The 12,889-nt window shown below is 43.0% G+C and overlaps 1 protein-coding gene and 1 long non-coding RNA gene across 6 annotated transcripts; one reads left to right on the top strand and one right to left on the bottom strand.

Moving 5' to 3' along the window:
- Window positions 1–2,226: 2,226 nt before the first annotated feature.
- Window positions 2,227–10,824, bottom strand: LOC103643709 (protein NETWORKED 1B). Of its 5 annotated transcripts, none has more exons than XM_035964312.1 (7): window positions 10,210–10,571; window positions 8,791–9,024; window positions 7,830–7,946; window positions 7,104–7,451; window positions 5,709–7,030; window positions 3,816–5,588; window positions 2,227–3,597 (listed from the first exon to the last, which is right to left on the bottom strand). In XM_035964312.1, exons 4-7 carry the CDS (start codon window positions 7,447–7,449, stop codon window positions 2,548–2,550), a joined length of 4,491 nt encoding a protein of 1,496 aa, XP_035820205.1. In that variant the 5' UTR covers window positions 7,450–7,451; window positions 7,830–7,946; window positions 8,791–9,024; window positions 10,210–10,571; the 3' UTR covers window positions 2,227–2,547. The 5 variants fall into 5 exon arrangements, with proteins under 5 accessions (XP_035820205.1, XP_035820206.1, XP_020402419.1 ...); XM_035964313.1 differs by having other exon boundaries at window positions 7,830–7,939; window positions 10,210–10,515; XM_020546830.2 differs by lacking the exon at window positions 7,830–7,946 and having other exon boundaries at window positions 10,210–10,824.
- Window positions 9,671–10,423, top strand: LOC118476159 (uncharacterized). The gene is made up of 2 exons (XR_004855535.1): window positions 9,671–9,795; window positions 9,895–10,423. It is a non-coding gene; the product is annotated as an uncharacterized lncRNA (long non-coding RNA).
- Window positions 10,825–12,889: the final 2,065 nt, after the last annotated feature.

Here is a 12,889-nt window from a genome sequence, read left to right as displayed (position 1 = left end):
CAATTATGTTGCAACTCTTTCTCTGAATGTCGAAGACTTTCTGTAGAGCAAAGGCCTTTGGTGACTAGAGACATGATTACCAATGGGATCATCTAGGATTTCGAGGTGAAAACCAATTTCTATTTATTAAAATTTTATACGTACACTTTTTTCCTTTGACATCTAGCATATGTACCCAAATATTCTATCTGCATACGACTCAATACATCAAGGGCATCAAGGATTTTCCTATACCAGAACTGTCTCTGATCATTGGCCTTTGTTGTGCAACAACAACGACCCATTAAATCATCATGTAGTTTATAAGGGTCTTCAACCCCGAGGTATAGCTTCACTGAAGATCGTCCACATCGAACGAAGGCGTCGACTGGTAGCATTTGCCAGCATCATTGAAGGCTCGCAGTTAGGCCTTATGTGCAAATGTGCCTTCTAATCCGTTAGATGTCACGTTTAACACTTAAACCCTTCTACTATCAGTTCATGTAGATTTGTATAGTATCATCTAACAAGCCACAATTATATGTGTGTTTGGATCATGATCTAATGGAACAAGATGCTCACTTGCACACTTGCACATCTCTACTCCTATAAAGCACCAGTTTCGATGGTTGTCCTATGTCACGCACAAAGGGCAAAAGTGTGTTCTCATTCCCCTCTTCTCGCTTAACAAATTTATCCCCATTTGCTTGTATGTGTAACCAACCATGCAACCACCACGAGCGCTTTATCCTCCTCCTCGTTGTTGTTATCGTATATTAACCCCCAACTTCATATCTCTTTTCTTGTCTTTGCCTCCCTCAACTAGATTCTTCTACATAGCGGGGTCTCCTCCTCCTCAACTAGATTCTTCCACATAGCGGGGCAAGAACAACTGAGGGAGAGTACGAGGAGGCGTCACCGCTGGTGATGTGTGGCTGAACAGTCGAGGGCTTCCCTGTTTCTCGCCTAACAAATTTATCCTCTCTTGGCTTGCATGTGTAACCAACCATGCAACCATCACGAGTGCTTCCTCCTCCTCACTGGTGTTGTTGTATATTAACCCCTAACTTCACATATCTGCCTCCCTCAACTAGATTCTTTCGCATAGCGAGGTCTCTGCCTCCCTCAACTAAATTCTTCCGCACAATGGGGCAAAAGCAACCGAGGGAGAGTAGGAGGAAGCGTCGCCACCGGTGATGCGTGGCTAAACAGCCGAGGAAGAGGAGTGTTGTGCATTAACATTTTATCTAACATTTATGTGCTATCATAACGCATTAACGCACGAGCATTATACTAGTAAGGTTTGATTGTACAGTAATTGTCGCCCTTATCGATCTTTGGGGTCCTTAGCGAGCCTTTGATGTCGGTATCCTCGCGTTGGAGGCTTCAGTCGTGGGTCCATTCTTCGTCTACTCGTCGTTGTCCTTCCCCGCGCCTTCATCTGCACTTCTCTAGAGGCCAAAGGCCTTTTGTGACTAGAGACATGATTACCAATGGGATCTCTAAGGTTTCGAGGTAAAAAGCAACATCTCTTTATTACAATTTTATTCGTACGTTTTTATCCTTTGATATCTAGCATATGTACTCAAATATTTTATCTTTATATGGCACAATACATCAAGGGCACCAAGGCTTTTCCTACACCAAAATTGTCTCTAGTCATGGGCCTTTACTAGGCAACAACAAGGGCCCATTAAACCTTCCTATCGTTTCCTAGGGTCGTCAACCCTGAGGTATAGGTTCACCAGGGCCGTCCACATCCAACAAAGGCGTTGACTTGGTAGCATTTGCCACCGAAGGCTCTTTCTGATAACGACAACTAATATGCAATCAGGCCTTATGTGTAAGCGTGTAAACGAGTCTTCTGATTTAACCCTTAAACCCTTTCACCACCCATTTATGTAGATTTATAAAAAATCATCTAACAAACTACAGTTATATCTATGGTTAGATCATGATCTAATGGACCAAGATGTCTTTGGAGTCCTCGTTCCCCAACACGGTATTCCTTACGTTGTAGTGCTTTTTCTACACTCATGAGTCTTGGAAGACCTTGTTAGTGTTAAATTTGAGAATCATCAGTTCTAGACCTTCACTTTTCAACAAAAAAAAAGTTTGAGAACCGTCGGGTCCAAGATGTTCACCACGTTCAGAATATAATCACGGTAGGCAACCTTGCAACAGCAAAATTACCAAATACTAGTTCCCCTATTTTTCATCTTTGTACAAAAGTTCACATAAACGATATCTTCCAATTTCCAATTCAATTCAATGTCCTCTCCTGGCTATTTATGGAAAGAAATATACTCTTTCGAGTGCAAACCTCCTATGGAACATGATCAGAAGCGACAACTACAAGCAGCAACTGTTAAGCAATAATTTTACAAGCCAATTGGTCATTAATAACAGAGGGTTATTGTACATGGCTACAATTTACAGCCCTTATACAGCCACTCATTTATCTACATTGAACATGAAATAAACATAAGACCTGATACATTCTGAAGCTGACAAGATTGGCCTTCCATTACGCCTTAAAAAAAAGGAAGCGGCATGAAAGGCACGTCGTTAGTCGTCGATGGTTTTCGCTCTCATGCAACCACAAGGCGAGTTCCGCTGCTGTTTGCGACTGTCCCGCCGCCGGCCGTAGAGATACTCCACGAGCTGCACTTTGGACCGCCGCTGCAGGGCTTTTGAGGTACTCCTGGTACTCTGCTCCTCCTCGTATTTGAGCAGAGCCTGCTGGACCTTCTGCATTTCCACCTCCAGCCTCCCGATCTTCTCGGACATCTTCCTTGCACGCTCCAAGATCTTACGCTGATGCCTGCTCCTCAAGTCACTGTTCTCCGCATCGGGGCCATCGGGAGACGTGAACTCCTCGGCCTTCTTGGATAACTTACTGTTGGTATCGATCAGCTGCATGATGGTACCCTCAGCTTCTGTTATTTGGTACCTGACACTCCCGAGCTCTACCTCTTCGGATGTTTCGGCGTTCGTTTTAAGTTCTTGGATGCTGGACTGGAGGGCACTGAGTCGCTGGGCATCAGAAGCCAACCTTTCTACGACCTTGTTTCTCCACTCCTCGTGTGGCTCCATAGCAAGCGACCTCGGTAACTCTTGCTTGTCAATGCTGAGCTCTTTCACGACCATTAAATTGTTCTCTCTCCCAAATGACTCACTTTGCGGCGGTCTTAGGTCGTCAGCCACATGTCCATGGCTCGGCCCAATAGAACCGCGTGAGTTTACCATCTTGTCATCTACTTGTGCTACATTTTTCTTTTCCTGACCAAACGGACTGGTTTTCTGGCCTGAAGAAGTTTGAATGAGGTCAAGCTGTATGTCTTTTAACATTTGCTCGTAGTTCATTTCAATTATATCATCATCCAAGATCTCCTTGAGCTTTAGCACCTCGATCTGCTTCTTTGCTTCTTTTAAATTGGCATTGAAATCAAGCCTCTCTTGTTCAAGGAGGACACCAGTATCTGTGACCACCTTCTGAAGGGCTTTGATTGTTCCATGCAATTTTTGCAGCTCCATCCCCTTCACCATCCTCAATGCATTTTCTTCGCCACTGGATCTTGTTGTGGTCTTCACAAGGTGTGGAGATAATGCATTTTCCTAAAAGACAAACAAGCATATAAATTCAGTTCTCGTGATTAGATTTTTTAGCTAGAACTGTAAAGCCCTGTAATCAACTAGTACTGTAAAAAAGTTTACTGTGCCAAGTCACTAGTAGAGAAATGTAAACTTGTTACAATATAGCTATATATAAATTTATACCAGGAACAGTATGACCCTTATAACTGGAAATAAACATGAAAAGGAGAATATTTTACCTCCATCCTGAGCTTATTTGTATGCAAGTGGTCGTTAGCGAGAGATAAGGTTTGCTCCTCCAGGGCACTGACTTCAGTCTGCAATGACCCTAACATTGTGAAATCACCATTTAGGTCGACCTTCAGTCTTCTGTTTTCAATCTCAACAGCATTTAGTTTGTCCTTCAGCTCATCTACATATGAATTTCTTTGTATGATTTCTTCCTTCAGAACCTCCTTCTGTACCATGGCACTTATCTCAAAACTCTCGCATGTTATGATGAGCTCAAGAACCTTCTCTTTGAACAGAGCTGCATTCATGATAGCCATTTGCATGTTAGCCAGCAATTTCATGATCTCTTCATCACAGGATTTGATGTTGAACACAGCCTTCTCCTTGCTCCTAAGCATTTCCACTTCGCTCCTTAACTTACGGACCTCATCCTGTAGTGTTTCATTTGACTCCTGAAAATCAGCATTGCAAACTTCCTCTTGTTCCACCTCCAGATTTACATGACAATCTTGTTGGATTTTCCTGTTTGAATTCAGAAGGTTGGCATCTCTTCGCCCTGGATTTCCTTTTCCTGTTGCTGTTTGCACAATAGATCCACCATAAACACTCATAGTTCTACTTAGTTCTTTGCCAAGGTACTTGTTCTCCATTTCTATGTCTCCAAGCCTCTTGTTCATCATCTTGATCTCCTGATAAAGCTCACCGCCTGCTGTTTGAAGACAGCCAAAGTTATTATGCAAAGACTTCAGCTGCAATGTCCTCTCTTCATGAAGGCTTCTAAAGATCACACTGAGGATATCTTTACTAACTGCTTCACTAACAAGATTGCTGAAATCATGTTCAAACCTCTTCTGTTTTTCAATGGAATCATTTAGTTCATTTGATAGAAAAGAGTTCGATTGTAATAGCTTGGTGATCTCGCTTTGCAATGACCTCCTAGACTCTTGCAGTTCGGAGAACCTTACAACCAAGAACTTCGCCTCAGCCTTTAGCTCATCCACTTTGTGATTACGAGCCTCCACCTCTTCCAAGAATTCATCACTTATCTTCATAAGTTCCTCCTTTTCTCTCTGCAGCTGGAGCAGTTCCTCAATCTTTATCTGCTGATCTTGCCTCAAGACATTCCGCTCTGACCTCAAGTCAGCCACCTCTTGCCCGAAATGCTCCAGAAGTGTAACTACAAGTGATTTCTCAACAAGCTCCTTCTGCTTCACATCCTGGGCATCAGATATGTTATTCAGCAGGCAGCTGATCTCATTTAAGATGAGCTGCACAATGATTTCAAGCTTCATTTGGCCTAAGGATTCATACTTATGATCCAGATGCAATACTCTCACTACTGAATCAATCCCTTCAGTTAGTTTCTGATTATGCTGTGATAAGCTGTAGATTTTTCCCTCCTGGACCTTGCATATTTCTTTATTCTTTCGCAGTTGTTCTGCGATTTCAGAATTTACTTCTGTCATGTCATTCAAACACTGCTGCAAGACAAATATCTCTATCTCAGCTTTGACAATCTTGAGCTCCTCCTCACCAAGCTGCACCTCTCTACTCCTGCCCTCTTCTAGCAATAGACTAATCTTCTTCTGTAGAGCATCAAATCTAATGTTGCTTGACTGTGTACAATCTTCATGCTCCTTCCTCTCAAGCCTTATCTGTTCCTGTATCTTGATCACTTCATCAAGCACCAAGTCCTTCTCCTTCTGCAGATCTGAGTGCCGCCTTCCGAGTTCTTTGTATTGCCTTTCCAAATTCAGCAGAGTTACAGTGATGCCCTCAACCTAAAATAACAGTGTAATTACTGAGATGGACCGTTTTTTCTGAGAGCTGGAAAATAGTATCTTTTTAGCCTACTAAAAGGATTTGTTGCTGTTAGAAAAATAGTAATTTTTTAGTAGTACCTGGTGGACAAGAGTTCTCTTATCAGATTGAAGTACAGAATTCTGATTTTGGAGTGCTTCTGAAGATTCTTTTAGTTCTTTGAACTTCATTCTTAAACTCTCAAGTTCAGCATTAGCGTCAGATAAGGAATTCTCCAAGAAAACATTCTTCTCCAGTAGCTCCTCCATGGTCTGAGAAATTACCTCAATCTGCGCTACAAGCACAGCTCGCTCAGACTGATGAGTGTTAATCGTGGATCTGAAGTGCATGCATGATTCTTCTAATGCCACCTTGCTCTCCCTCAGTCCCTCAAGCTCAGTTGTTGCAGCTGACAAAGACTTCTCTAAATGTGCATTTGTCTCTGACATCCTCTCCAACTTTCTTAGGTTATCGATATGCACAAGTTCAATGCTCTCATGGTTCTTGACAATCTCTTTCAGCTCAACATTGCCATCCCTCAGCTCTTGTGCTAGTGCTTGTAGAGATTCCAAATTCAAGTTCATAGATCCTATCTGTTCCTTGATTGTAGAGTGTTTCCTCTCCAAGTCACTCCTATCCTCTTTAAGATAAGAAAGCTCATGTTGAAGTGTCTTCTTTTCCTCCACATGCTGAAAAATCTCTTCCTCTAATCTTCGTTGCACATTTTTCATGGAAATTATCTCATCCTGCAGACGAATTATCACTGCTGAAGAAGAGTGACTTTGGTCATTCAACCTTTGGTTCTCTTCAAGAATCTTCTCCAGTTCTTTCTGAATCACAACTTTGCTCGTTTCGACCTCCTTTATCTTGTGTGCTTCAACCTGCTTCTCAAGAGTCAAATGCCTCAGTTTGTCTTGTGCCAGTGATAACTGTTTTTCCAAAGAAAGCTGTGCCATTTCTGCTTGCATACGCTTGAGATGCTCTTCTTCTGTAGAGATATGAAGCTTTTCCAACTCATCTTGCTTTTCATTTACTTCGCCATGCTTCTGTTTCAACAGAAGTTTCAGGTTATCTAGCTCCAAGTGCAAGTCCTGATTAGCTCTTTCAAGTAAAAATAAATGTTCATCTCCTTTCCTCAAAGGTTGTAGTTCAGTTTGCATCTCTTCTTTCAGCCTGTTGAATTTCTCCTGGGTATGCATAATTTCAGACTTCAGGTTTTGTAGTCTAGCAGTTGATTGCTGGCATAGTGAAACTGCAGACTCCTTTTCTGCTTCTTGTTGAGCAAGGGACTCCTTGAGGCGAAGGATCTCGCACTCAGCCTTGTTGCCTTGCTCTAACATGGACGAGATCCTGTCCTTGAGGTCTTGGTTTTCCTGTGACAAGCTTGCTAGTTCTTTCTGCAGTCTCTCAAAATCTTGGTCATCTGCAAGAGCACATTTTGTATGACATGGATTGTATTTATTTTACATTCACGACAGAAAATATTTGTAGCTTACCTTTAGCATTCCTTTTCAAATCACTAGCGTTGATGAAAGAGAGGAAATATGGAGCCATGTCTGGATTGTCCATGTCAGTTTCAATGGAAGCAGTTTCTGCTGGAAGGTCATCATCCAAGTCCATTAGAACCTGATCAGGAAATGCTTCTGCTATTTTTCGATGTGCTTGACGGAGTTCTCCTGCCGCATGGTCATATCTTTCTGCTAAAGCTCGGTATGCACGGTACAGCTCCTCAAGTAAGGTCATCAGCTCAGGCCGCCGTCGGTAGTACATTTCAGCTCTTTTTGCAAATGATTCAGCATCTTCTTCAATGATCTTGATCATCAGCTTAATTTTACTATCCATATCTGAATTTACCAACATTCAAGAAAAGACAAACTCTTTAAAAAGTAAGAATAAATGAAAGGTTAACCATGCTATAAGCAGACATAATACAAGCTCAAACTATTATGACTGATCAATTCCCCAGATAAATCTGTTTAAAAGTGTGCTCTCTTTTAACTGCCTAAGATAGGCAAGCATCATATGGGACTAAGTACTACAACCTAGAGAAGTAGTTCTTCTAGCCTAAGTCTCGCTAAATTTTCCAACATAGTGGTAACAATTGCACATGAATGATAATGAGGTGCCTGCTCTGCATCTGAAGTTCATATGGTCTATCACAGTGCTTCGCTGCTAAGCTGATATGAATTAAGTGATTGAATCAGACTAGAATATGGTCATACCTTGCAGTACCCCCGCCCCCCGAAGGAGAAGGCTGAAGTCCTAAATTGTATGTTATATGCCAGAATTAAATATGCCCATGTGCTTTGTCAATATTCTTATGACTTCTCTACTGGTACCTTATCAGTGCAAAGCTATTTTAATATCATATTTAAAAGGAGCTCCAAAAACAATATTTTTCATTAAAAAATGAAAAAAAAAACCTCTCAAACTTATACTTGGAACCATAAAGTGATGACAGATTGGTAATAAGCAAAAAATGATTTGAGGCTGCCTACTGCTTTTAGCAAGTGCCACATAAAGTGTAAACAAGTGTCATAGATTTAAATGCTCTGAAAGTCTGAAAGCAAAATTATTCTTTTACGCTTCAAAATGTGTATCAAAAGACTAAATATCTTGATTTCAAATTTCTAAATTAGAAATGAGAATGTTGGATCACCAATAACGACCAATCTAGAGATTTTTTTTAAAAAAAAAATCAATCTGCAGGGGGTAAGACCGGCCCCGTCATTGTATTTGTATTAAAAAGATCTTCTCACAGAGGTCGAGAAAACCACCAAACTCTATCCCACCCATACAAAGCGGCATCGTAGCCCATGGGAGAACAACCGCGACCGGGCCTCAAACCTCTGCTTTCACGTGAGACAGACGAGGGATTTTTTTTAACCAGTCTGGAATTTGCTTCCACAGGGAGTCGAACTCAGCTAGAGGCCCTTTCGAATCAATCTAGAGAATTAAGATCGCTTTTTTGTGAATTATCCCAGAAATTTAGAATCTGCATTTATGTAGACTAAACAACCATGGCGATGATTGGGGAATTTGACTTTAAGCCTTTTGCCCGTTCCATTCTCGATTCAGAATTTATTAATTCCAAGTGAACCCTATAGAGGCTGCTCGATTCCAAGAATTTAAACACGTCTACATTTAAGAAAATTCCCCAAAAAATACTTTGAAATAATTCACCTGAAAGATTTTCTTGCAACCATTTCGAGTTTTTTGGGCAGATATGACTGTCCCACCACCACGAGTACTTGCGCCTTATGTTGTTTGGCGACGTCGCTGCCATATTACCAGAAGCCAAAGAGAAGCAATGTTCCTAACTTCTGACAAAGAAAGAGCCTGATCTTCTGTAATTCCAGCAACAGTGAAGGGCGAAAGCAGCAAGAAGAAATCACAATCTAACAGCAGTCAAATTACCTACAATGAGCATCCAGCACACAATTTAGCATTGTTAGCATGAAGAGACGACCAACAAAATACACAGTACACACAAAGTTTCAATCCCTCTCCTATTTTCAGGTTCACGTGTGCGTAATAATCTATTGCTACAGATCAATATTCCAGTTTGGCATTTGTTACTAAGCAGTTACACACGATGGTTCAGTTTCTTAAAGCATAAAACCCAGTTTGGTTCCAATAGGGGAAAAAACAGTGAATGGTAAAAGCCAGTAACCATGATTGGGAGCAGCAAAACTAAGCATCCCAACATCCAAAAAGTGTACCATAGTTTGCGACTGTTTTAATTACAGAGTCGGAGCACAAATTCAGAGAAATCATCTGAAGAATGACCAATGGTTTGATCAATCAAGAGAGATTGAGGGGACAGGAGGATGCAAAAAAAAAGGAATGTATTCGAACAGTGCAAGAGAAGCAAACCAAAACGATGCTGTAAGTGGACTAGTGGCTACTCCAAAAGTTGAGGAAATCAAGGTCCTTCACCAATTCGCTCGGAAATCACCGCTGGACTAAAAAAGCATGAAAAGATTGGATGTTGCTTGCAGAACTAGGAAACAGAGCATCGGGCAGCAATAATAAAGGAAAGGAAATGGACAGGGGTGACGGTGGGCAGCGACAAGAAAAGCCAACAACCCACATAAAAAGATGCCGCCAACCACTTCCCAGCCCCCGTCTACCTCCACGAAATGCAGGTGGAATTCCAAACCAGCGAGAAAGGAGCCGCATTGATTGGTGGTTACTTCGTTCGTCGGCCGATCAATTCTGCTGTTTGTTTATTTTTTTTCTTGAGATAATGAAGAGCAACTCATGTTATCTATTCTTCTTCTTCAGATAATGAAGAAGAGTAACACGCTGTGATGAGGCCAAGAAGCATGGGCTGAATGCAGGAAGGAACTATGCCCCCTAGAACCTTTGGAGCAAAGAGACGCCGCCGTCGACAGATGCAGGAGGCACAACCTTTGAAGTAAAACAAGGGTGCTGAAACTGATGGTGCGAGGCACAACGTGCGAACAAAAAGGACTATAAAAAGGCAATCTTGCCACAAAAGGGACGAGCAGAACACCATCGAAGCAGATCATGAGCACGGAGAGAAGAAAAGGGTGTGGTAAACGAAATCAAGGAAAAGGCACGTACACACACACATACCACGAGCACGAGCAAGGCGAGAGCGCGAAGGGTTGCTTGCAGGGAGGGCGGCGGCGGCGGCGGCGGCGGCAGCTGCAACCCAGAAGAGATCCAGCTGCTGCTGCTCCCCGTCCCACCGCTACGGCGCCATCTCAGACCCTCCACCCCCAAAGCAAATGCGGCAGCTCAGCGGCGGCAACGGGTCTCGGGATCGGAGGCCGAGGGGCAGCGGGAGGTGGCGACGGCGATTGATGAATCGTCGGCTTGTTCGCACGCGCAGGGTTCTTGGTGGGCGGGGTAGGAACACAGAAAAAGGGAAACGGATTTGTTTCTGGCGAGTTTTCTGGGCTGGATATGGCTGGCGCGCCGCGGCGGTGATGTGTGTGTGCGCCCCAGCAGCTCGTCTTGTCTGTGCGTGGGGGTTGGGGGCCGGCCGACGGCGACGGGCGCGGGCGCGCGATGATTTCTTCCTCGCTTCTCTCTCTCTCTCTCTCTTGAACGTACCCGAGTAGTACTGAGGCTGTCCGGCGGGACCAGCCTAGCCTAGGCGCCTGCCTAACCCAGGAGCCAGCCGGCCAGGGAAATGGAATTGTAAGACTGTCTACAGCAACGTCCTCTATATATATCCTCTATATCCGTCCTTTACAGTCTTTTTTAAAAGATTCTATCTCTTATATCTACTTTCTCTTCAACAACGTCCTCTAAATCACGTCGTCTATATATAAATATCTATATTAAAGACATTTTTAATTTTTTAATTTTTGTACATACGTATTTATCATACTCTCAAATGTATTGTACATATTTTAGTTTTATTAAATCGGTTGTTTAAAGTATTCAAATAGATAGAGAACCGTTTAGAGAAACTCTACATATAGAGGATCCAGCAGCGTTCTCTAAATTTAGAGGACCATTTAGAGGACGTTGCTGGAGGGAGTAGATGACGTCTTCGTCCTCTAAATTTAGGGTACAGGACACTTTAGAGCTCATTGTTGGAGCTAGTCTAATGGAAGCGAGTGACTGATGAAGTGATGATAGGCGTGAGGCGAGAATGATTAGCTCTTTTTGGCCGGCTCGTGAGCGAGGCAGGCGTATTAATTTGTTCATGGAGATCACTGTTCGCTGATTATTACGACCAATCAGGTCAAAAGTCGTAGTGTAGTGGCGTTATATACGGCGAGATCAATATGTGGGCCCTGCGGTTCCAGTTGGGCGGGCGCTGTACTCCAGAAATAACGGCACAACTGTAGCCCCTAGCAAGTCCGTCATTGTTGCACTGCACGGTTGGGTTGACGATCTCGCCCGTACTCCTGGTAGCTGGAAATCACTCGCCGCACGTCCTGTCAAGAACCAAATGCAGCTTTACCTGCTCTCTATACCTATAGAGACTTTTGTTTCAAGGGCAGGGCTCCATGTCCAGTTGTCCATCCATCCGGCACTGAACTGAACTAGAAGAAGAATAAGAAGAAGAAAAAAAGGTTGTGCTCGTGTATTTTTTCTGGGTTGCTTTGCCTGCAATCCAGAGCAACAACAACAGCGTTTTACTCAAAGCAGCAGTCAGTCAGCCATCTCATCTCCTCCCTGGTTTGCTGAATGCGTGGGTTGTTTGTTTATGTAAAGATGGCTTTCGTCAGGCACTCAGGCTTTTTGTCCCAAGACCCTCCCCTCCCCCATGCGTCTGACTGTTCCTGTGTCTTCTTGGGACAGGATTAGCTGGGGCATCACCATTCACCCCATCACACCAGTAGTATCAAACTGTTACTTTCCCATCAACTACAGACACCCTTGTGCTTGTGCTTGTGCTTCCTCCAAAACCACACACCAAAAAAAACATAAAAAGGACACGACTTGCATTACTGGTTTTCAGCTTATTTACTCATCAGACACTAACCTAAAATGTCTAAACAATAAACAACTATACACCGACAGTCGACGACGACTAGCTAGCAGGCAAGTGTAACAAGGCGTACACGCAGCTAGCAGACAGCACTGGATCTCTCTTTGTTGAAAATATTAGTAGCGCGAATGGGATGGCTCGGTGGGTCATAATCGGATTGAAATGTATACAAGAGCTGATTGGGACCGTTGCTTTTGCTGCTAAAGGAGACAAAAGAGAATATGCTTTTTGGAGTGGAGAGGGGAGAAGCTGCCGACAACTGGGCGTTTGTGATATGATCAAGCACGCATCAGGTGCCCTCCAGATCATATCTGCACATAGTAACGAGGAAATCTTCACCAAGGAAACCAAACACTAACATCTACTAGAACAATCCGATTTCTTTTTGAATATATAAACATTTAGAACAAGCTAACTAATCAGATTCCACAGATATCGTATATTCAAAATTCAAAAGAGTATAATCTGATTTTTTTTTTCTTCTTCTTCTGAATTTGAGTTGAAGAGTTCTCGAATCCTAGATTATTATTATGTGGTTTGCATCTACGGGTAATAACTCACACCAACTGCAACTCAGAGAGGCGAGACAAAGGAGACAACTGTATGCACCCTCATGGCCTCATCGTTATGTGTTCGAGAAGATATTTGCATCCATAAAGAAGAAGATCAGACATCCACGAGAAAAAAAGAGGAAGAAGGTAATCTTCTAATCTGATCAGCGAGCAGTCACACGATGACTCGCCAAAACCTAATCGCACGCACACCGAGCAGATGCAGACGATGATTTTGGAGGCCTCCTTTCCT

The sequence above is a fragment of the Zea mays genome, chromosome 1 (assembly GCF_902167145.1).
Source record: "Zea mays cultivar B73 chromosome 1, Zm-B73-REFERENCE-NAM-5.0, whole genome shotgun sequence".
NCBI lineage: Eukaryota > Viridiplantae > Streptophyta > Magnoliopsida > Poales > Poaceae > Zea > Zea mays.
Note: the sequence above shows the minus strand (reverse complement) of the source record. Positions and strands in the feature narration are given on the sequence as shown.

Excerpts from the sequence above, each read along its gene's own strand:
- LOC103643709 (XM_020546830.2), bottom strand. The coding sequence starts at position 8,893 with ATGGCAGCGACGTCGCCAAACAACATAAGGCGCAAGTACTCGTGGTGG. Across the intron at positions 7,031-7,103 it reads TTTGAAAAGGAATGCTAAAG|ATGACCAAGATTTTGAGAGA; the intron begins GTAAGCTACAAA and ends GTGCTCTTGCAG. Across the intron at positions 3,598-3,815 it reads CAAATAAGCTCAGGATGGAG|GAAAATGCATTATCTCCACA; the intron begins GTAAAATATTCT and ends TTTGTCTTTTAG.